Raw genomic sequence first — 22,991 nt, 5'->3', positions numbered from 1 at the left:
CAAATAGAAACAATGATTTTCGTCTTTTCTGCATTAAGCTGGAGGAAAACCTGACCCCACCACTCATGGATATTTTGGAGATACACATCATTTGGTTATGTGGTGATGCAGAAATATAAAGTTCTGTGTCATCAGCATATGTATGGTAAGCAATGCCGTAATACTGCATAATATAAGACGCTGGAGGCAGTAGATATTGAATCAAAGTGCTCAGAACATGAAAAAGTTAAGAAAGAATAATTTGAACAAATTCAATATGCTACAATACAGGTGAGTTCATGGTACAAAACAAGATGGCTATAAGTGTATGGTTTGAGTAGCTTTAAAATTGTTTTTAACTGGAATCAACACTCTACATAGCCCCAGTATGGGAAATTTCACTCATATGCATGACATTTCATCGATAGAAACCCACATGTACCATCTTCCTATCCAGAATACGCATTATGAATAATTAAACTAATAATATTATATCTAGTTATGTCACATTTTAGTAACTCAGGCCAGTAAGCGGAATAAAGATTTTCTAAAATGCACCCAATGTGATCTTGGTCAATATTTTGGATATTTATTAGGAGTTTAATGGGAGGTCATCCCACTAAAAAAAAACATTTGAAATGTTAATTATGAAAAGTAACTCATCCAATCAATGTATTGCAAATAGGACCTTTACCTTGTAAGAATTCCATTCTATCTGTACATTTAGAGAAATCTAGAATTTTAATTTAAAAAAAGAAAGGTACTTGAAGAAAAGAAAGGATTGAGAAAGGTTTAGTCAGTTGTCTTAAGAAAAATATTTGAGACACCATAACAGTTAATAGCAAATAAAAAGCTCCTCTAGAGCGCTCAAATATTTATGATTTACAATATCTATATTTGTTGCTTTTACTTTTATATCTGACTGGTCATATAGGTTTTCATTTTAACTCTGAAGAATGTCCTATTTTATACAAAAAGAAACCCCAATAATTTGCTTAAAAAAAAGAGAAAGGGTGTTGATTATATATTATAATGTCTTCCCATACAGACAGCTATCCATTAGCTTAGGAAGTATAAACAAGACATCCAAGTTTGCCAGTGAAGGTGGGGGACATGCAAGCCCCCACGTACACAGTACGTACACGTACACAGAGCTGATGACTGCTTACTCACGAGTTTCTGTAACTGAACCCCTTTGGATCAGATTTTAATCCACCAATGGTTCCGGTCCAAGAAACTTTCCATGATGCCTTTGGGAAATCCCGTTAATTTATGTGCAGGCAGTCATAAAGCCCAGAGGCTGTTTCAGCGCGTTAGAGTTTCTGAATAAACAGTTTAAAACATTAAACTAAAAGTGTCTTATTTGTACAAAAGTAAAAGCCGTGACTCGTTTAGTAAAAGAAAAACTATAGTCTTTTTTTAGTAAAACTTGTAATGCAGCAGTGTAAATTAGTGACATATTTCAAGTATTTGTTTCTGCAGATTTTGATCATTATGACTTACAGCAAAGATAAAACTGAATTCTAAATAAATAAATAAATATGTCCTTTATAGGCAACAAAAGGCTATTGTTAAAGAAGGTGGCTGTTCAGAGTCTTGTAGCCAGAAACAGTAAAGGAAAGTTTAGTGGAAGGAAAAAATGTGGCAGAAAGACTAGCAAAAACGGGGACATCTGCAAACTTGATGAGGATTGCGAGACAACCCATGACATATTCTAAATGAGCTTAGGGCAGCTAATAAAGTAACTTAGGCTTCTCTAAGGCCTCAGCAATGCTAATTCATGCTATAGTGTACTGCACCTTTATCTACTAAATGTTTCCTTCTATGCTCAACCAACTTCTCCAACCACGACTTTCTGTGGCTCACCTTCAGAAGTGTTTATAAAATTTAAGGCCACAACAAAACCACTCTGCACTAAAAGTCGTAAATTGGTATTTTTGTTGTATTGTAATTTTCTGTGAAAACAGAACTCTGGAGAAGCAGTAAGCCACAATCAAAGTTAACAGAAACAAACACTTGACAGGCATCACAGCGTGTGCAATAAAGCCCATTTTCACCGTTTCAGCCGGCGTACTGAAATAAAAATTGTTTAATGACGTTCTAATTTATTGTATTTCAACCAACAGAAACAAAACAAGCAACATTTGGTGAAACAAAAGCTGAACAACAATCAAAATGTTGCAAAAATAATTCCTATATCCTTTCCTTTTCCTTCCACCGTCAGAGTAAAACTGTACGTCGCTGGAGGCCTCCCCGTCCTTAAATGTCTGCAGTGGTTAAAATAAGTTATTCAGTGCCTCAAATAATGTACTTTTTGTTTTTTTTTTTTAAATTACAGTCGTACAACACAGACATCCAAAGCACTTGGTTGATGCACAACAAAAGTCCAGTGTCAAATCCCTGTGGTAAAATACCGGCAACGTGGAACTTAAGATCGCTCAAAAAGAAGCTAAAAGGTCCAGCTTTGTTCCACAAAGTGGGACGAAACACTTTTAGACAGTTAATAAAAATATGACCATCATAATATTAACGATAATATCTTTGTTTAGCTTCTCTCTGTTGCCTGACTGTTGGAGAACACAAAAAAAGAAAAGAAAGAAAGAGGAACCAATGCACAGAGACGGTCATTTTAAGAGGAAGAAAAAAAATAAGGGAAATGTGTTCTGGAGTTTCGAGACCGTTCGGACCCTCGTAGCATGAGGAACAGATGGATGATGTGTGAGGAATCTAAAATCCTGGAGGCAGCTGTTGGTTTGTGGGGGGGGGGGGTTAGATGCTTCTTGATGTTTTAATGAGAGGGGGGAAAAAAAACAAAAAATCTGAAAATGACTTTTAAAAAGAAAATAAAAAAGGTGAATTCAGGAAATCTGAACACCAATATGGTATGGGGGGACAAAAAAAAAGAGCGGGATGTACTGAACAGTTTTTATTCTAACACAGAACCATTCAGAGGGACAGTTTATAAAAATAAGTCTCTAGTCAAAGCTTTTGAGGAAATTAAAGGTATTACCCACGTTTTAAAAAGTAAAAGGGCAGGTCAGCAGGCAAAGACACGGGATGAAAGGAAAAATATTGGCACATGACTTTAACATCAAGGCAGACGTCTCTGCCGCAGACGGACGAATGACGGGACACGGCGTCGCCCGTCCACATGGAGGACAGAGCGTCTGGTCGGGCCGGAGCGCGCCGCCAGGCCATCGAGATCCTTTCAGATCCTTCTGAAGCGACCTGTGGGCTGCTAGTTCACTTTATCCTGGAATATGTAGAGGTTGTTCGTGGTTGCCACTGCGATGATGTTGTCCTGCGGATGCCAGGCGGTGTGCAGGATTTTCTTGTTGAAGTCCAAACTGTCCACGCTGATTTCGTCCTTCTTGCGCTTGCCCCCGGTGCACACTTTGCGCGGCTTGAGGACCTGCAGGGGCTTGCTGTTTTCCCGGGACGCCTCCAGCGTGGCGTCCCGCCGGTGGCCGCGGTCGAACATCCGGAAGAAGTTGTTGTAGGAGCCGGTCATCACCACGCTGCCAGGGGGAGGACAGGGAGACGGTTGTGGGTCAGTAGAAGGAAAAAGCACCATGGGTAAAGATATGTAACATATGTAAACCCGCTGAAGATATCAATCTTCTATTGCAGTAGTATGAGCTCACACTGAAAAGACATTATGCTTATTGAGGAGGAAAACACTCACACTTGTTTGAAACACAATCCCTGATGCCGTTAGTATTAGCGAACATGACATCACTAGTAATAAATTGTATATCATTATACATACAAGGTACTTAAAAAGGTAGATCAGATGGAGGGTTAGCCTGAGCTGCTGCAACTGAGCGCGCCACCATTGCTGTTTAGTTACCCATCTATTAGATTTAGGTGTTTAGATGTTTATTTGGTGTTAGTCTTTTAGTTTGGATCACTATCTAGCCAGGTTCAGACCCAAATTAGGTTTTCTAACAGCACCCCCACCAGATTTGTTCATTGAAATTGTCCTGTAATTTCACAGGGCTGGCCATAGCAGGGTTTTCAGGGCCTTTGGAGATTAAGAGGCCCAGAGCAACACAGTTCTTCTACCGTAAAAACAATGTGTAAGCAGTGTTTTCCCAAATATTCACCTTTAGTTTGGTACTAAAAAGGCTTTTTTCTGTTAAGGAGACTGGGCGGTATTAGAAATTAGGTTTTAGTGCCGTTATTGGCTACAATTACGACAAAAATATCTGTTGGGATAAAATCCCCATTTTCCTCATTTCTGTGTTTTCCCAGTTGAACTTTCAATGCTTTTCATAATATTTAGCATCTTGGTGCCTAATCCCCACAATCCAATGGGTTGAATATCCAACTAGCAAGAAAACTGAGCTTGTGGTCCTTGGAATGTATCAGTCAACAAGTAATAATAATCCATAAAACGATGCATGTTTAAGAGCAGCTGGGCCCTGCAGAGAACACTTGTAGAAGTGCTGTGAGTGAGCAGAGCAGTAAAATTTAAAAGAAAATTATTTTCTACAGACGTGTCTGTGGTTCAATCAGGCTGCATAACAGCGAGAGAGAGCAAGACTTTAAACTGCCATTTTGTTTCTCCCAAAACATCACGTCTAATACACTGTCCTGCCCAACTCCCCCACATTCCTGTCTGTATTTCATACTGATGTTCATTAATGAGCGTGTGGATGAACACATAGAGCAGCAAAACTAAACAGAGTTCAGCAGAGTTGTTTTTGTTTGACCCTTTTAGAAATGTTAAGCCAAGAGTTCACATTCAGAGAGAGCGCTATTTCTGTAACGCTAACAATGCTAATCGCTAATATAGGTTGCCAAAAAGGTGGAAAATGTGAACTCTATTCATTTTGCCTGTGTAGTAATGTCAATAAAGTCTGAGTTTACCACGACTGCTCTCCCTCCCTTGCCCAAACGTGGGATCTTGCTGCTCCTAATTAAGGTAATGATCTCTGAAATATCATCCATCCTAAACGGGAATCAGGTCTAGACAAGATAACTGCTGCTGGCAGGTCAAAACTATTTTCTGATCCCATCTCTGCCTGAGACGCCTCGGTTGCTTCAGCTCTCTAACAGTGAGCTTTGAGAAGGCCACCCTCTTCCGCATGTCTCTGTGTGACATCCAGAAATACTCTATACCAAATAAATACATTGTTTTTAAAAAAGGAGTTAAAGGTGCCACCATGTGGACCAACCCAGTATAAATGTCATCAAATTAAAGGTTCAGTTCCTCTGAAGTTGTGAGATTATGTGGCTGGAATAAAAGATGGATATATTTTATTTGATTAATCTATGGAGCGAATCTCTGAGTTCTTTGGAAGTTAAAGAAACTGCTTTTTGACCCAAGTGGTGTGAATCTCTTAAAAAAAAAAAAGACGACTGTTCAGAAACCCAATTTTACTAGATTCCTGCAGCTGATCCAGAACGCTGCTGCATGCGTCCTCACTAAGACTAAGAACGTAGAGAACATGGACCCGGTTCTGAAGTCCTCACTAAGACTAAGAACGTAGAGAACATTGACCCGGTTCTGAAGTCCTTCCACTAAGACTAAGAACGTAGAGAACATGGACCCGGTTCTGAAGTCCTCACTAAGACTAAGAACGTAGAGAACATGGACCCGGTTCTGAAGTCCTTCCACTAAGACTAAGAACGTAGAGAACATGGACCCGGTTCTGAAGTCCTCACTAAGACTAAGAACGTAGAGAACATGGACCCGGTTCTGAAGTCCTTCCACTAAGACTAAGAACGTAGAGAACATGGACCCGGTTCTGAAGTCCTTCCACTAAGACTAAGAACGTAGAGAACATGGACCCGGTTCTGAAGTCCTCACTAAGACTAAGAACGTAGAGAACATGGACTCGGTTCTGAAGTCCTTCCACTAAGACTAAGAACGTAGAAAACATGGACCCGGTTCTGAAGTCCTTCCACTAAGACTAAGAACGTAGAGAACATGGACCCGGTTCTGAAGTCCTCACTAAGACTAAGAACGTAGAGAACATGGACTCGGTTCTGAAGTCCTTCCACTAAGACTAAGAACGTAGAGAACATGGACCCGGTTCTGAAGTCCTTCCACTAAGACTAAGAACGTAGAGAACATGGACCCGGTTCTGAAGTCCTCACTAAGACTAAGAACGTAGAGAACATGGACTCGGTTCTGAAGTCCTTCCACTAAGACTAAGAACGTAGAGAACATGGACCCGGTTCTGAAGTCCTTCCACTAAGACTAAGAACGTAGAGAACATGGACTCGGTTCTGAAGTCCTTCCACTAAGACTAAGAACGTAGAGAACATGGACCCGGTTCTGAAGTCCTCACTAAGATTAAGAACGTAGAGAACATGGACCCGGTTCTGAAGTCCTTCCACTAAGACTAAGAACGTAGAGAACATGGACCCGGTTCTGAAGTCCTCACTAAGACTAAGAACGTAGAGAACATGGACTCGGTTCTGAAGTCCTTCCACTAAGACTAAGAACGTAGAGAACATGGACCCGGTTCTGAAGTCCTTCCACTAAGACTAAGAACGTAGAGAACATGGACCCGGTTCTGAAGTCCTCACTAAGACTAAGAAAGTAGAGAACATGGACCTGGTTCTGAGGTCCTTCCACTAAGACTAAGAACGTAGAGAACATGGACCCGGTTCTGAAGTCCTTCCACTAAGACTAAGAACGTAGAGAACATGGACTCGGTTCTGAAGTCCTCACTAAGACTAAGAAAGTACAGAACATGGACCCGGTTCTGAAGTCCTTCCACTAAGACTAAGAACATAGAGAACATGGACCCGGTTCTGAAGTCCTCACTAAGACTAAGAACGTAGAGAACATGGACCCGGTTCTGAAGTCCTCACTAAGACTAAGAACGTAGAGAACATGGACCCGGTTCTGAAGTCCTCACTAAGACTAAGAACGTAGAGAACATGGACCCGGTTCTAAAGTCCTTCCACTAAGACTAAGAACGTAGAGAACATGGACCCGGTTCTGAAGTCCTCACTAAGACTAAGAACGTAGAGAACATGGACCCGGTTCTGAAGTCCTCACTAAGACTAAGAAAGTACAGAACATGGACCCGGTTCTGAAGTCCTTCCACTAAGACTAAGAACGTAGAGAACATGGACCCGGTTCTGAAGTCCTCACTAAGACTAAGAACGTAGAGAACATGGACCCGGTTCTGAAGTCCTCACTAAGACTAAGAACGTAGAGAACATGGACCCGGTTCTGAAGTCCTCACTAAGACTAAGAAAGTACAGAACATGGACCCGGTTCTGAAGTCCTTCCATGGATCCCTGGATCTCAAAGAATAGACTTTAAAATCCTTCTGTTAGTCTATAAGTCCCTGAATGGCTTAGCACCTAAACACAAATATAGAGAGATAGAGAAGCTTTTTTTTCTGATAATATCACGACTTTACTCTCATGTCACCACCGCTTTATTCTTGCAATATTATGACTTTCAAGATTCTTTATTGTCACCGCGTGTTACTGTAGAGAAATTCCTTTCTAGACATACTCCGGCTTAGAGTACAGTTCACACAACAAACAACAGAAACGTGAGTGCAGCTTTTATTTTTTTGCTCTCCTAATTAAAAATGGTCTAAGTATGACCCAATCCATGCACTTTTGACTCAATACGTTTTGTGTTCACTTTTTATTTGAAAAAGCTTCGAAACGCATGGAGGCAGGGTTTACTTTTTATGCTCCACTTATCTAGAAGAAACTTCCAGGGGACTGTAGAAATGCTGAATCCCTGAGTTCCTTTAAAGCAAGGTTAAGGCATATTTGTTTAGAGCTGCCTTTAAATGTTAATGTTTAATTTTGCAGTCCAACATCAGACCTGCTGCTGCTGTTCCACTGCAATGTCTTTCCTGTCTCTGTAATGCTGTTTTTCCTGTTTGCTTGTGTACAGCACTTTGAATTATTTTGCTACTGAAACAGGGTGCTTGCTCTTTTTTCAAATTAAAATTCCAGACTTTTTCCAGACATTTTTAAAACTGATTTTCTTTTTTTTCCCCAAGACCTTAACTTTATGTACTTGTATACTTGTGTGCCTACTGCCTACTTCATTGGTTGAGATTGTACAAACTGTTTATTAGAAATGTTAATTTTTATAGGCTAGTATCCAATGAACAAATGCATTATTCACAGTAAATTATGCTTTTACTGATGAAAACGTTTCAAAACATGAAAATCACAAGTACATGAATTTCACATCAAACAAGTGTTTGATTCCATTAGGCTAATACGGTACGTGACCAGTTAGTAAAACTATAGTTTTATAGCCTACCTTCCTATTTCTCATTTCACAATGCCTTTGAGCATACTGTAAAATTCTACCATACATTTTTTTTTCCATACTTTATTAAGACTTTCACACAAAATTCAAGACTTTTCAAGGTCTGGAAAACAGTGTTTCAAAATTCCATACTTATTAAGACTTTCAAGACTTGGCAAGCACCCTGTGAAAAGTGCTTTATAAATAAACTGAACTTGCCTTACAGTAAGACTCTAGTTTATCCTAAAAAAAATAAATAAATAAATAAATTTTAATGCTAGCAGTGGAATTAATAAAGGCTTTTTTAACTTTTGTTAACGCATTTCCAAAGGCTGAACAGCAGTGCAAACGGCATTTGAAACATCTCAACGTTCGAGAGCATAACATTTCTGTTTCGAGGAACGATCTGTGTCCCGACATGCGACGGATTAGTCATGGAGCGGTTCTTAGAAAAAGGATAATTGGCACCGTGCTCGTACCTGTCGTTTCCGTTCCAGCAGCACTCAAACTTGTCGAAGATGCAGTCGTTCTCGTAGAGCGAGCACAGCTTGCTCCTCAGGTACTCGTGAACCTGAAACGATTGAATGAAGCTGGTGAGAAGAAATCGCGTCCTCCTGGAGCTGTGGATGTTTCGGTCTTTAAAGCTAACGTTCTTCTCTGTAGATCCAGCCATCTAACAAACTGCTTTTAGCCTGACTCCTAGTAGCCTCTACGTAAAATGACCAGGAGAGATCTTTTTCTTTTTTAATTGTTTGGTTTTATTTGAGGTGGGGCTCATATTGCGTCACCAACGGTCTGAACGTCTTAACAGCAAACGGAATGCACATTCAATTTGATATGAGAGTAAAAATTAAAAATGGAGAAAACATTCTTGGGCGTGGAAGAATTTGTCTCTAAACCCCAGCATTAAACTTCCTGGATTTGTTCTTCAGGCTTTTTGGGGATAAGTGGGAATCTAAAGAGCTGTTTCAAAGACCTGCATCTAAACCACAGTTTATAAAATAATAATAATTAAAAAAAACAATAATACATATATATTAAAACACGCTGAAATTGTATTTTAACACAACTTTGCCCCTCCCCAGGGCATTTGGTTTTGTAGCAAGTAAATTTAAAACGGTATGACTTTTGTTTTAAATTAAAAATTGCCGTCGGTAATACGCAAAAAGTTATAATTAATTCAAAAATAGCAGATTCTCTGTCATATTTTTCATCCATGGAGGTCGCCATTTTATCACCTGCGCAATGCATGCTGGGTTGATGACGCGGTTAGGTCCTACTAGACTGGAAGCTAGAGTTAACACAGGAAGTCTAACATTATTCAAGCTGTTTTTTAATCACATTGCGTTTGAATGGAGTAAATTTAGACAACGGCATATGGTGTCGCTGTTGGCTGTAATTACAAAACAAAAAAAACAAGAGGAGCTAAGTAGGAAGCACACACAATTTCACTTCTCTCCTGAAGACTTTGAGTCATTTTAACCAACAGAACTGATGACAACAGGTGGGCGTTACCCTCACAAGCTAAAACCAGCCGCCGTGTCGGCTATTTTTTACCCATTAATGCCTAAACCCACCGCCTAGTGAGCGAAAGACGATGGGAGAAACATCAGAGACAGGCACCACTGGAAGGCCTTTGAAATAAGGAAGCTACTACCAGAGCGATCAGATCCTACACTGCAAAAACAGAACTAGAAATAAGTAAAATGTTCTTAAAATAAGTGTATTTGTCTTTCATTTGAGCAGGTAAATAAGACCATTTGCCAATGGAATAAGATTTTCGCACTTAAAATAGGAACAATTCATCTCCATCATCTTATTTCAAGTGCAGGATGTCTAATTATCTTATTTTAGGGGTCAAAATGCTCATTCCATTGGCAGATAATCCATTTTACCTGCTCAAATCAAGGATAAATACATTAACTTTAAGAACATTTAACTTATTTTTAGATCCATTTTTGCAGTGTAAGCAAGTGTTATTGGACCTGACACCGGACACAGAGCAGTGCTTGCTGGGATCACACAGGCCTATTAGCCGAACGCTTCATTAATTTTATTATTAATTAATTATTATTATTATTATTATTATTATTATTATTATTATTATTATTATTATTATTATTATTATTATCATGTCATCAGTTTCAACGTGCTCCGGTTCAAACTGTAAAGGTTTAACGTTACTCATTGGTGTTTTGCCTGGGCAGAGCTAGCGCTAGAACCTAGTATATGTTATTTACCCAGAAGGCATTGCAGCATAAACAACATGGCGACGTAAATTTATAAAAACCAAGTACAACATAGAACTGGAACGAGCCGCTCATGGCTTAAGAGGATCCGTGATCGGGACGCTCTGATCTGATAAAACGCAGAACCATCTAGAACCCTTGAAGCGACACCCGGGTGTCGTTCCTCATCCTCACCTGGTACGTCTCGACGGGACGGCTTTCCATGTTCAGGTCCCAAATCTTGACGGACAGGTAGTCTCTGGTCATCATGTAGCGTCCGTTGTGGCTAAACTTGACATCGGAGATGGAGGAGATGATCTCTGAGAAGAAGGAGCGGTTGCTGGGGTTCTCGGGTTCCTCGAACACTGGAAGAGAGACAGACCTGCTGTGATAACGGCCTTCTTTATCAGCCACCTCCGTCCGCCAGCCATCGCTGGGAGGCAAAAAGAGGTAAATAACGCACTGATTAAAGCAAGCTGAAGAGGTAACCGACGTCACCGCTTTAGTAATTTGGTCCCCAGCAGCAGAACAGTTAGCGAAACCAAAGGAGTTGAAATAAAAGCCACTAAATCCTGACTATGAAACATTAACAGAGGAAAGCCGGAGTATAAACCCTCCATGATTCACACGGTCTGAAAGTGGAGAAATTAACGTTTTTATTTGAGTTTCAGATGCTTCGACGTTGTGGCAGACAAACCATAACGAGACGTTGCTGCTACATCTGGGCCCTCCGTGGTCTTCCTCTTATCAAGAGATCGGGTCACGGAGGCAACAGATCCAGTAGGACATGATCACAACCAAGTCCAAGGAGTTCTCCTCCTCCTAGCAGTGGAAACGTGCCCAGAAAACCTCCAAGGCGCTGAGATGCTTAAATCTGGCTGACCCCCCCCCCCCCCCCCCCCCGACCCAGAGGGGCCAGGCCGCCGTTTTCCGGTCATAAATGGAAAAAAATAAATAAAAATTCAACAGCAAAGGACAAAGAGTCTGGCAGGTCAGGCTGCCTGCTGGGGTTTTAGCAGAGCCGTGACTTGCAGCCACGTCAGCCGCCTGCCTTACCACCTCCAGGGACATTAAAAGAACGCCAGTCTTTAAAAACGGCGTGAGAACCAGCGTTTTGGGATTTCAGAGGAAAATGGCGGCTGAAAGCGCATCTCCATGTGCTGCACTGACCGACTTAAGCTCAGTGACCAGTGATGAGAACCAGGTTGATTTTGCAGAGCCTGAGCTCCAGTTTACAGTTCATCCTCCTCCTCTGTGATTCTGTGATTCTTAATTTATCATCAACGCCGTGTTTCCTAATCAGCTGACGGCGCTGCAGGAATGGTGTGGATGTCATAAAAGTACCGGTTCATATTAAAACAGGGGTAAAAGAAAACTAAACCCTGGAGTCTTAAACGCTACGCTCAAGCTGTCCCGATTGGCTGTGAGGCCCTCGTGAGCCCGCCTCCAACTCCTCCTCCCCTTTGGTGCTCTGAGTTTTACCCACAGCTGCTTTAATTGCATCTTTTTTCTCCTTAGACTAATTTTTTTGCCCCAAAGAGTCTGAAACCATACGATTCTTATAAGGTTTTATTTCAACAATCTTAAGTTTTATAAAAATCCAAAAAGCCAAGTACAGTGCCTGGAATAAGTAATCCCCCCCACGGTCGTTTTCATGTTCTGTTGCCTCACAACCTAAAACTAAAATGCATTTTCTGAGGGAGTCGGCACAATTTGATTTACAGAACATGCCGACAACTTTGAAGATGGATTCTTATTTTATTCTGAAGCAAAAAAAGCACAAACATTAGCCTGCAGACCCCCCACCCCCACCCCCACACTTTAGTCAGGTCTTTGTAAAGCCTATTTCAGCACTTCCAGCTGCAGGTGTCTTAGGCTTCGTCTCTTTGAGCTCGCCAAGTCTGACCTCTGGGATTTCTGCTCATTCTTCAAGGCTAAACTGCTGCAGCTCCTCCATTTTGGTCTTTTTTTTCCCAGGGGTGAACCACAATCTAACCACAGATTCTCTATTGGATTGAGGTCTGGACTTTGACTAGGCCAATCCAACACATTTAAATGTTTTCTCTTAAACCAGTCGCTCTAGCAGTCTGCTTTGGGTCATTGTCCTGCTGGAAGGTGAACCTCCATCCCAATGTCTAACCACAGGCAGTCTGACAGCGGTTCTGACCCAGAACATCCCTGAATTTAGCCCCAACCATCTTTCCCTCGACTCAGACAAGTTTCCTAGGCCCTGCTCTCACCATGATCAATAAATCAATTAATGGCACGATTATATTTATCACATGATTAATTAAAATAAGCGCGATACTTTGCAGATGCACACTTGCTCATTTCCCCTTCTGTTTCCATCTCCTCTCTCAGACGGGATGACAAAAGGTTTCAGTACGCTGCTTCGGTGTCTGCTCACCCTTCTCGTTTCCTCAGTGTAGGCGCGTTAAGTCTGGCCGGGTTCCCACAGAAAATGGGGGGAATCCTGGTGGTAGTGGTCTGGTGGCTTGTGGGAAGTGAACGAGGAGCGCTGCGCGATGCAGCTTAAAGGAGAGGCGCATCCCTTAACCGGGTACCGTAGTGAGCGTCAGGCTAACGACAGCTAGCGTGTTAGCTAGCCTGTTAGACCGGGAGGAACTTTACCGACCCTTTTATGTTACTCTCAAACATCCAAGCATTTAAAATAAACAAACAACACTTAGTCCGGCGGGGCAAATAAAGCTTGGCGGCCAGGTTTATAATACGATGGGGGAAACCAGCTGGAGTCAGGGAGGCTCAAAAGCGAAATTAAATTGTTGTCAAAGCCAAACACGACGGCCGCAGGGTGGGAGTTTTCTGGATTTAAACCAAATGACGCCACCCGCTTAATTTGTCTGAGCCGGTACGTCTGAGCTGTTATTATAGTAGCTGAAAAAGGTCTCCAAGTTACAATAATATGATTTATCGCACTCATTTTTAGAAAGACGTGTTGTCCAACAAAACGTGTTATCGTGACAGGCCCAGCTGTGGTACCAGGTGCTTTCCAGGTGAGGATTATAGACATCAAGGCGCACCAGAGGAAAATCTGGACATTTCTTCACAGCCTTACCCTGACTTAACTCAACAACGTTGTCCCTGACGTGTCTGGAGCGCTCCTTGGTCTCCGTGGTGCTGCGGCTTCTTTCAGCAAAGGCGTGTTTATACCGACATCATGTGACTCAAAGCATAGGTGGACTTTATTTCCCCAGTTATGTGACTTTTAAAGGTAATTGGTGGCAACAGAACTTTTTTTTAGGGGGGTAGATTCATGTTCACACGTGAATATTTTTTTCCCCCTCATTTCCCTTCACCACCGTAGACCATTTTGTGTAGCTCCATCAGATAAAAAGATAAAAAACATTTAGACTACAGGTTAGAATGCAACAATATAAGTCAAACACAAAGGGGTGTTTGACTCGAGGAGAAGAGGAGCAACAACTCACGCTTGGAGTGCTTGTCACAAAGCGCTGAGACCCTCATGTCGCAGAGGCGGATCGTTCCTTTGCTGCTGCTGTAGACGAAGGTGTTGCACTGGTGAGGGTGAAACTCCGCCGCCGTGATCACCTCGGTCAGCTCCTCCATGTTGGCCGGTTTGATGTCGACGATATCTGAGGAGCGCGGCGTTAAGGTCGTGTGAGACTCGCGATGATGCCGCTGCGTGAAAATAAGGCGGCGGGGCAGGCGGACGCGCGCTGAAGGATACTGAAGCTGCGGTCGGTGATCTCCAGGTTCCACAGGTTGACGCGCAGATCGTCGGCCGACAGGTAGGTCTCGTTGTCGCTGTTGACGGAGATGGAGTTGATGTGGTAGGTGTGAGCGTTGGCAAACACCCGGCGGGGACTGGCTTCCACCATGAGGTCCATAGGTATCAAGACCGGTACCTGCAGCAAGACGCAGCTTTCAGTAGCTGAAATGGGCAAATTAACCGAGAACACTTTTAACTTAGGGCTGGACGATAATTCAGAAACGATAGATAATCGATGGATAGACATATATATCGATTATAGAAAAAAGTGTTTATAAAAAGTTCGATAGAAAAGTTTTCCTTCCTTTTAGCATTCTAGCCTATAATGTACGTTAATATTACAGGCATTACATCCTCCCAACCAATCACAACGCAGACCCAGGAACCAAGCTCCGCCCCCTTTAAAAGCGTTCAAAAAGCATGTTCTTTTTTTTCTTTTTTAAAAACTTGCAGTTTTAGTAAAAAGTTGGTTGAATAAAGTGTTAATAAAGTTTGAATTCAGTGTTTGTGTGTTCTGTATCTAAAAATAGTCGCCAAGCAACAGCATAAAATGTCCAGGACTGCATTTAAAATATATGTTTTGAATTTGTTGATAATTATCGATCAATATGATTTCTCTTGTATGGATAGGTTTTTTTTTTCCTATATCGTCCAGCCCTATTTTAACCATGCCTTAGTTTATGTTCAGCACATATTGCCATTATAGACAAAAAATAAAAACAGGTGAAGAAGATGAACGGTTAAAAGCAGCTTTTGTGGTCCGGACTGACCCGCAGGGCCGTGATAGTGTTAGGATCTCTGTATCGGCCATCCTCCTCTTTGAGATTGTAGCCCTCTGGTCTCTTGTCTCGTTCACTTATTTTCCACAATTTAATCGTTTTATCTGTTTCAACAGGAAGAAAGAAAATATCAGACTTGTGACCTAAAAGAAATGTTAACAGATCAATTTTTCCACATTTTGTCACATTCCAACCACAAAATGTACTTCATTGGGATTTTACAACTAAATCAGAATAGTCCATAACTCTCCAGTGAAGGGCAATTATTATGTGTAATTATTTTTATTAAAAAAAAGAGGAAAAAAAAACAAGAACCACCACCAAATGTGTGGCAAGCATTTGCAAACACAATCCAGTGTAGCCTTCAGAAGTCATCCAGTTATAGCAAAGGAAGTCTCCAGCCTGGTGGGAAACTAACGTCACCTGCGGTGCAGCATGATGCATTTCTTTCGTGGCCGCCACGCTAAAAAACCTGGAAATGTTTGAGTCATAGACCGTAAACATGCACACAAAGACCAGGGCACATTTTAGGTTAGTATTTGTTTTAACTACTTAAAACAAATACGGTAACTACAGTAGTTTTAACAAAGCTTTGCTCTGAGCTGCGGCCAGAGATCTCAATAAAGCAAAAGTCAAATCAGCGTCTCAATTTGGTTTTTGCACATGGAACAGAATATTTCTGAATATGGAAACAATTTAACCTTTCTCAGTGTGTGTTTAATGTCTTATATCCAGATCCAAAAATCTGCTCCATTTTATTTTTGTATATTTCAACACTTTCTAAAATAAATGAGGATGTAAGATCCTCTCCATTTTCCCATGAAGCTGGTTCCCCAACAGAGAACCCAAACCGTTCTATCAGGAGAGCTTCCTGCCCTGAGGTCGTGTTCAGAAGAGAAAATGCAGCTTTGAACAGATTTCTATGTTTTGCCAAAGACACATTTTTTGTTTAGGTCTTTAAAAAAAAAAAAAAAAAAAAAAAAAAAAAAAAAGTAAAATAACGATGAAATATAAATTAAGATATTTCTGAAAGGAGATTTTTGAGGCCAGTAGAAGCTCCAGTTTTACCGTTGGTGGACAACAGGAACTGAGCGGCGTTCTTCTGGGGAAGCCAGCGGATCTTGTTGATTTTCTCCTCTATTTCTAAACTCTTTAAGTAGTCGAACTCGGGTTCGTGGCTCTGGAAGGTGCTGTAAACGTTGTACTCGCTCCTGAACTGGGGCACATTCTTGTTCTGTGATGAGAAAAGCAGACATTTATTCACCTGTAGGGACATCTCCCGTAAAACACAGAGCGTTAAAGAATGAGTATTTAAAAAAAAGAAACTCAGGTTTACGTCTATTTCCTGCTGGAAGATGACGACGCGGCCGCCCTTGTCTCCAGTGGCGAGCAGCTCCCCGGTGTGGTTAAACTCAACCGTTGAGATGATGTCCGCTGGACAGAGAAACGGGAGGGATGATCAGGAACGATGGGAATGAAAACGATCCGTTTCCTTTTCACCCCAGACACTCAAACATCAGGCTAAACACTCCACCCCCACACCTCACTCACTTTTAGCGTTTTATTCTTTTTTTTTTTATTATACAGCTTGTTTATATCACTGCTACCCAGCCAGGTCTCGTTTGTAAAAGAGATTTTAAGATTTAAAGGCGAATAAACATGGTGGTGGCTGCATCATGCTGTGGGGATGTTTATTCCCAGCAGGGACAGGATAGCCGGTCAGTTTAAGATGGACAGAGCCAAGTGTGGGGCAATCCTGGAAGTAAACCTTGCACTTCTTTCTGCTGGTCTATCAAGTAAAATCCAGTGAAGTTTGTGGCTTTTCTTAGCAGATTACAACAAAACTTCAGGTGAAAGCTGTGGTGCCAAGACCTGCTGGACCAAGAAGGACCAAAACCAGAATGTAGTTGGTACGTTGGCACAAGAGATCCTCTAAACCGCTTTCTGAAGTTCAGATTTTACAAATTTTGTGTATATTTATATATATATATATATATATATATATATATATATATATATATATATATATATATATATATATATATATATATATATATATATATATATATATATATATATATATATATATATATAAAAAACATCAACAAGTACTTCAAAACGTTGGGATTTCCCGTTAATCTACCTCAACAGCAGATTAAAGAGACTCGCCTTCGTATCGCTGGGTTAGGGTTTAACACCAAGCAACAATCGGTTTTTACTCTAAACATGAAACGCCAAACAGGCCAAACATTCAGGAATTTCACATTAAGAGCTGGACTTTGGACTTGAGGAAGTAAAAGTTTAACGAAAGTTTGAACAAAAAGGCTCAAAGGGCTCCAACATCTAGAAGCTCATCAAACAGGATCAACCCACTGCAGAGCATCTCTAATATTTAACGTGTTGGAGCCGTCGGGTTCTGCCCGACACGATTTATGATCATAACACAAACCTTCAGCTACGTCGTCGTCAATGGCTCCCTTCACCTGAGAGAAGCACCACTGCATGTCACCTCCGGGTCCTTTCAGGGGGGGGACACAAAAACACACGTTAGATTACACTTCTGGCAGACTACAGGTTCATTACATCATTAAATCAAGAGAAACGGCAATAAACAGCACTTCCAGTAATGAACGCATTGCACAACGAGTCAAAAGCTGCACCTACTGGGAATTTATTGCTCACTTATGCAAATTGTTTCAATGAAAAAAAAAAATAAAAAATCCAGAAATTCAGCACAGTCATGAATTAAGCAATAAATGCAACATGCAGAACGAACGGCTTAAATTTCAACCGCGTCCATCCATCGTCTGTAGCTACGCATCCGTGCCGGATCTCCAGCAGCCGGTGGCTGAAATTCAAGATCATTCACAAAACTCATTTCTGCTGCAGCAGACGACCTCATGTCCAACTTTAACACAGCAAAAGTAGACATGAAGACAGATTGGCTTGCAATACAACACTTTTTTTTTTAGAAACAGTCTATTTTTCTCAATTTGTTTTCTTATATAACCAAATTGTCAGAGGTGATCAGGTTAATTCTTATGCGACAAGGACAGATGATGTTACCATGTCCAAAATCAAATGCCTTAAAGAGAACGTTATTTATTTATTTGACAGGGACAGCGTACATTAATTAGCATTCCTGCAAATGCACCAGAATTAGCCAAAAGGCTATTAATTAATTGATCTGTTGTCCCTGGACAGTTCTTAAAATTGTCTACCTAAAAAAACACAACAGTAAGAATTTTACAATGAACAACACAAATATAAAAAGAAATAAAAACAGCTATAGCTCTGCAAAACTTGTTTAAAAATGCAGAGTTCATGTGCGCTAGACTACAGATTTTAGGTTAGTTTAAGTATTTATCTATTTAAATTTGTAAGTGAATTAATTTGTAGTGAATTAACATATTTACTGTATGAAAGTGATAATTAATGTAATAGATATGAATGTGATAACTTATTCGGAATGATTTCTGACGACATCTATAATAATGTCTACAATGTTTAATTGTTAAGTGATTTTTGCCTTGTCTTGTGGACGCCAGGAAGACTAGTTTTTCCCACTTTTGATGACAGCTAATGGGGATCTTTTTAAGAATAAACAATAAGACTATGGATCAAAATTAAAATACATTTTATTAATATTATAATTGTAATAATCAATATCTATTAATAATCTTAGCTGCAGTAAAATGATCCGTTGTTTTAAAGCCTTGTATTTTGTTACATTTAGACGATAGTGATGCCATGGCTGTTTTACTCAGCGTTATCACACCGTGCCAATCTCATACCAGCACATGTCAGGACTGAATTTTCTCTCATTTCTCAAGAGCACAGCTTACAGATGAGGCTGATAAATGTTTTTTTAAAAGCTCCATGGAGTTCATTTTCCCTTTAAAAAAAAAAGACAAAAAAAAAACAAAAAACTGTGGGCCATCCCTGTGATCTTGCACCTTTTTATGCTTGAATGTCTGCTGGTTAAGTTTAAATGTCTTAAAACCACCTAAGCGAACTTTATAGATTACAAGCAGTCTACTACTGGAAATCATCCACCGTTATATCATTAAGCAAAAGATGATAATTTTAAAGCTTCCTGTGATGCTAAAAATTAAGATTCAGACTAAGGATATCGACGTGTGGACAGAAATCTTATTTATTATTATTATTTCTACCCTGGGGAAAAATAAATCACAACCCTGAAGGCATTTTTTAAGATAGGATTCCTGTTGGGAAGGATCAGTGACTTTCATACACAGATTTCTAGATTTGTCGGAAAGAACAAGCATGTCAGGAACTCAATGCAAGCTTGTGGTTATCCTAATTGGCTGTGTGTCAAGTCAGCCAACAAAACAAGCAGGAAAGGAAAACCACTTTCACCCATCTTGGTATTAAAATTGTTCTGCAACTGGAGGAAGCAGTCATCTGTAATTATAACCCAACTTTGCCTAATGTCTGTAAATCACTGGAAAGATGGTCGAGTCTCCAAATCTCAATGATTGGTAGAATAAATGGCAGAATAAATGTACTAAAAATGAATATCCTACCTAAATGTCTGTATTTCCTTACCAAATTAAAACTTTACCAATTTTTAATGGAACAACAAGCGTCCTAGACTCCGGTCGTCCCTTTTATACATACCATTCCACAGAGGAGGACTAAAAGGCCCAAATTTGTTGTATTATTACTGGGCAACCCAATTAAGAACGATAATGTTTTATTACGCAACAGAAATTTCCCCGTCATAGAAAAAGATTGAATCATTGTCGCTTAGGTTAAATCTTCTTAACTACATTTACTCAGACAAATTCAATAAACTTAAGATTACTCTTAACCCTATAGTTAAAAATATGATAAATATCTTACAATCTATCTGAAGACACCTGAATGAAACCTCCCTACTCTGAGTATTTAGTCCAATTTGGGAAATAACTTCATTCCAGGCAGATAAGGGAGTTAGTTTAGTAAGTGACGTATATGGAGGGAATGGAAGATTTAACATTTGAACAAACGGTGTCAATATCTCTCATAAGCATTCTTATAAATATCTACAACTCAGAAATATTATCGGGTGTAGACAGAGAAATTTTACGTGTATCCCCTGAATGTCAGTCTTAGAAAAATCTTTAACCAAAAATCCTTACAGGACAGGTATGATGTCCGAATTTTATGATTTGCTGAGTTCATCCTCTTCTGAATCCTCTGTTTCTAAATTAAAAATGCTGCCCAAACACAGACAGGAAACAATATAACTATCTTATAAGAGTGTATATACACCAGTAAAACGTAATAAATGTAACATTACTATAACTAGGGCTGGACGATATAGAAAAAAAGCATATCGATAGAATAGAAATCAAATGGATCGATATCGATAATTATGAAAAAAATCAAAACGCATACTTTAAGTGCAGCCCTGACCATTACATGCTGTTGAACTCAAACTCAATCCTTTATTCAACCAACTTTTTACCAAAACAGCAAGTTTTAAAAAAAATATTGTGTACTCTCTGAACCTTTGGAAGGGGGCGGAGCTTGGGGAAGGAGCATTCCTGGGTCTGTGTTGTGATTGGTTGGGAGGATGTAATGACTGTAGTATTAACCTACATGACAGGCTAGAATGCAAAAAGAAGGAAAAATGTTGTTCTGTTGAACTTTTTATTGACGCTTTTTTTTCTAGCATCGATATACGGCTATCTCTCGATATATATTGTTATTGAATTATTGTCCAGCCCTAGCGGAAACCCTGTGTGTGCGCATGTGTGTATATGTAACAACCCTTTGCAGGATAAAACCACAAAGTGCTTCACAATAAAACAAGCATAAAAACACAGAGGAGTATAAAAGAAAAAATAATAATGGCACGCCTGGAACATCACACAGAATAAAACTAGTTTAAAGGCCAGTCTGAATAAATGGGTCTTCAGGTGCTTCTTAAAAGAATCAACAGTCAAGGCAGCGCAAAGATATATTGGGACGGCATTCCACAATGTCGGGGCCACAGCTCTGGTGATAGGTGTGTCAGCAAGGTGTGTCAGTGAAGCCGCCTGCAAACCCGAGACGGTTACACCGGTTCTGTCAAGAGGAGTGGGCCCGAATCCAGAGAAACTATTACGACAACCTGCGTGGAGAACACCCAAAGCCCCGGAGCCAAGTAACACAACTCTAAAATATGCAAACTTCTGATCTTGAAAAAAAAAAAGAAGTCTCTTAAAAACAATTCCAACAGACTAAAAAAAAAACTGGAAAGGTTCGGTCCTTTGTCCTGCGTCTCTGTACAGCGTATGTAAACTTTTCGTGCCACACATGCAGGTGTGTACCGGTTACCGTGCTGAAGATGAGAATCATCACCGTTTGGATCCGCTTCGCCGTCCAGGTAGAGATCCATCGCAGCCCGTCTGAGTCAAACTCGTCCTCAAACTCAGGAGGACCTATGAAAGCTTTCAAAAGTGGCTCATCCGCCCCAGTGTTTACCAATACCAGCTGATCAGCTTGACTGCTGTGCCCTTTTGTGACGTCATCAACATGCAAGACAGTTTTTTTTTTTTTTTTTTGTTTCTTCAGCGCGCTTTTTAAAGTTAATCCCTAATTATTACACTGTGGTTTCACCGTCACGTTTTTTTTTTTTTTTTTTTTTTTAACATAGATAAATAAAAACACCACGGGATAGAGCGGTTGTCAAAGAAGAGCCGAAACAGACCGTTCTCCTAGGTGAGCCGAGCCGAGTGAACCGGCTCTCCTGAAGCAGACGGAATTCCCATCAGCGGGGCTAGCGCTACAGCTCGTCCGCCTCGTCAAACCCCGCTGCCGGGGCGTGTTTCGGGAGAGGCAGACATCGCGGGGGAAAGCCGACGCGTGTTCTGCCCGTCAAAGCAAACCTCTCAGCGTAGCATTGTTATGCGGCACAGCCCCGATAAGCGAGCGGTTGCAGCCGGGAGAACCGTAGCGGTGCTCGGCTAAAGCGACGGTTAGCTTGCAAAAAATTGTCCCAGCGATACGGTTACCAGCGATCATCCGCTACCGGCAGCTGGGTGGTCATTTTTAGCCGGTAAAGACAGCCAGTCAGGGGGTGGGTGGGGAGGGAGGGATGGAAGGAGGGAGGGAGGCGGAGGGGGAATGACACTTGTTTCTGCTGGCTAGCTAAGGGTTAGCATGGCTAACTTTGGCTAGCTGGTTAGCTTCCGTTACCCCGACACGACCCGAGTCGTTCTGAACCAGAACCAGAAACCAGCAGCCGGGGACGTGACAGAACCCGAGCCAGGCTTCGGGCGTTCACGTACAGGGTGAACGTGAATTACCTGCCATGACGAGGCACGCAGCGGAGCTCGGTCCCGCTCCCTTACTCCCACACGCTGATCCCTGGGATCCGAACTTTTTCTTCCGCTCACAATCCGCCGGCTGTGCGGGCAACCCCGGACGTTGGGCCTGAAATCGGGCCGTGCGACCGGTTAACTTATCTGGCCCCTCTTATTTCCCGCTCTTCCTTCAGCTGTTTCCTGTGGATGTCACCCACTCTCCCCCCTCCGTGTCTTTTTCAGCCGCCCGGCGACTTCCCATCCCAGAAGTCACCACTTCTTCTTCTTCTTCTTCGTCTTCTTCTTCTTCTTCTTCTCTTCTTCCTCCCCACCCCTCACCAGAAGCTCTTCCGCACGTGAATCAGAGGGCTCATATGCGCGCGCATGTCTCGCAGGAAAAGCAAAGGCACCCACATACTATCTATCTATCTATCTATCTATCTATCTATCTATCTATCTATCTATCTATCTATCTATCTATCTATCTATCTATCTATCTATCTATCTATCTATCTATCCAGCTATCTATCTATCGTAGTCAGGCATAACATTATGACCAATGACTAAGTGAATATCAAAGATCGTCTCTTCATCGTGGCACCTGTTAATAGGTGGGAGGTGCAGCATTGTGAATAAATTAAATATTAACTCTAGGAATTTAATTGCATGCAAACTACAATAAATAACTGTAAATATACGATTTTAGAGAAA

General features: G+C 41.0%; 1 protein-coding gene and 1 long non-coding RNA gene across 3 annotated transcripts; one reads left to right on the top strand and one right to left on the bottom strand.

The window, feature by feature from the left end:
* Positions 1-1,374: 1,374 nt before the first annotated feature.
* Positions 1,375-22,590, bottom strand: LOC105927453 (serine/threonine-protein phosphatase 2A 55 kDa regulatory subunit B alpha isoform). Of its 2 annotated transcripts, none has more exons than XM_012864198.3 (10): positions 21,313-21,548; positions 17,435-17,503; positions 16,322-16,419; positions 16,054-16,219; positions 14,977-15,089; positions 14,165-14,342; positions 13,905-14,069; positions 10,651-10,820; positions 8,707-8,798; positions 1,375-3,497 (listed from the first exon to the last, which is right to left on the bottom strand). In XM_012864198.3, the coding sequence occupies exons 1-10, from the start codon at positions 21,371-21,373 to the stop codon at positions 3,218-3,220; spliced, it is 1,392 nt and encodes a 463-aa protein (XP_012719652.2). In that variant the 5' UTR covers positions 21,374-21,548; the 3' UTR covers positions 1,375-3,217. The 2 variants fall into 2 exon arrangements, with proteins under 2 accessions (XP_012719652.2, XP_012719653.1); XM_012864199.3 differs by lacking the exon at positions 21,313-21,548 and adding an exon at positions 22,284-22,590 and having other exon boundaries at positions 3,218-3,497.
* LOC118563912 lies at positions 11,358-13,118 on the top strand. The gene is made up of 2 exons (XR_004931523.1): positions 11,358-12,085; positions 12,475-13,118. It is a non-coding gene; the product is annotated as an uncharacterized LOC118563912 (long non-coding RNA).
* Positions 22,591-22,991: the final 401 nt, after the last annotated feature.

The sequence above is a fragment of the Fundulus heteroclitus genome, chromosome 8, assembly GCF_011125445.2.
Source record: "Fundulus heteroclitus isolate FHET01 chromosome 8, MU-UCD_Fhet_4.1, whole genome shotgun sequence".
In the NCBI taxonomy this organism is placed as follows: domain Eukaryota; kingdom Metazoa; phylum Chordata; class Actinopteri; order Cyprinodontiformes; family Fundulidae; genus Fundulus; species Fundulus heteroclitus.
Note: the sequence above shows the minus strand (reverse complement) of the source record. Positions and strands in the feature narration are given on the sequence as shown.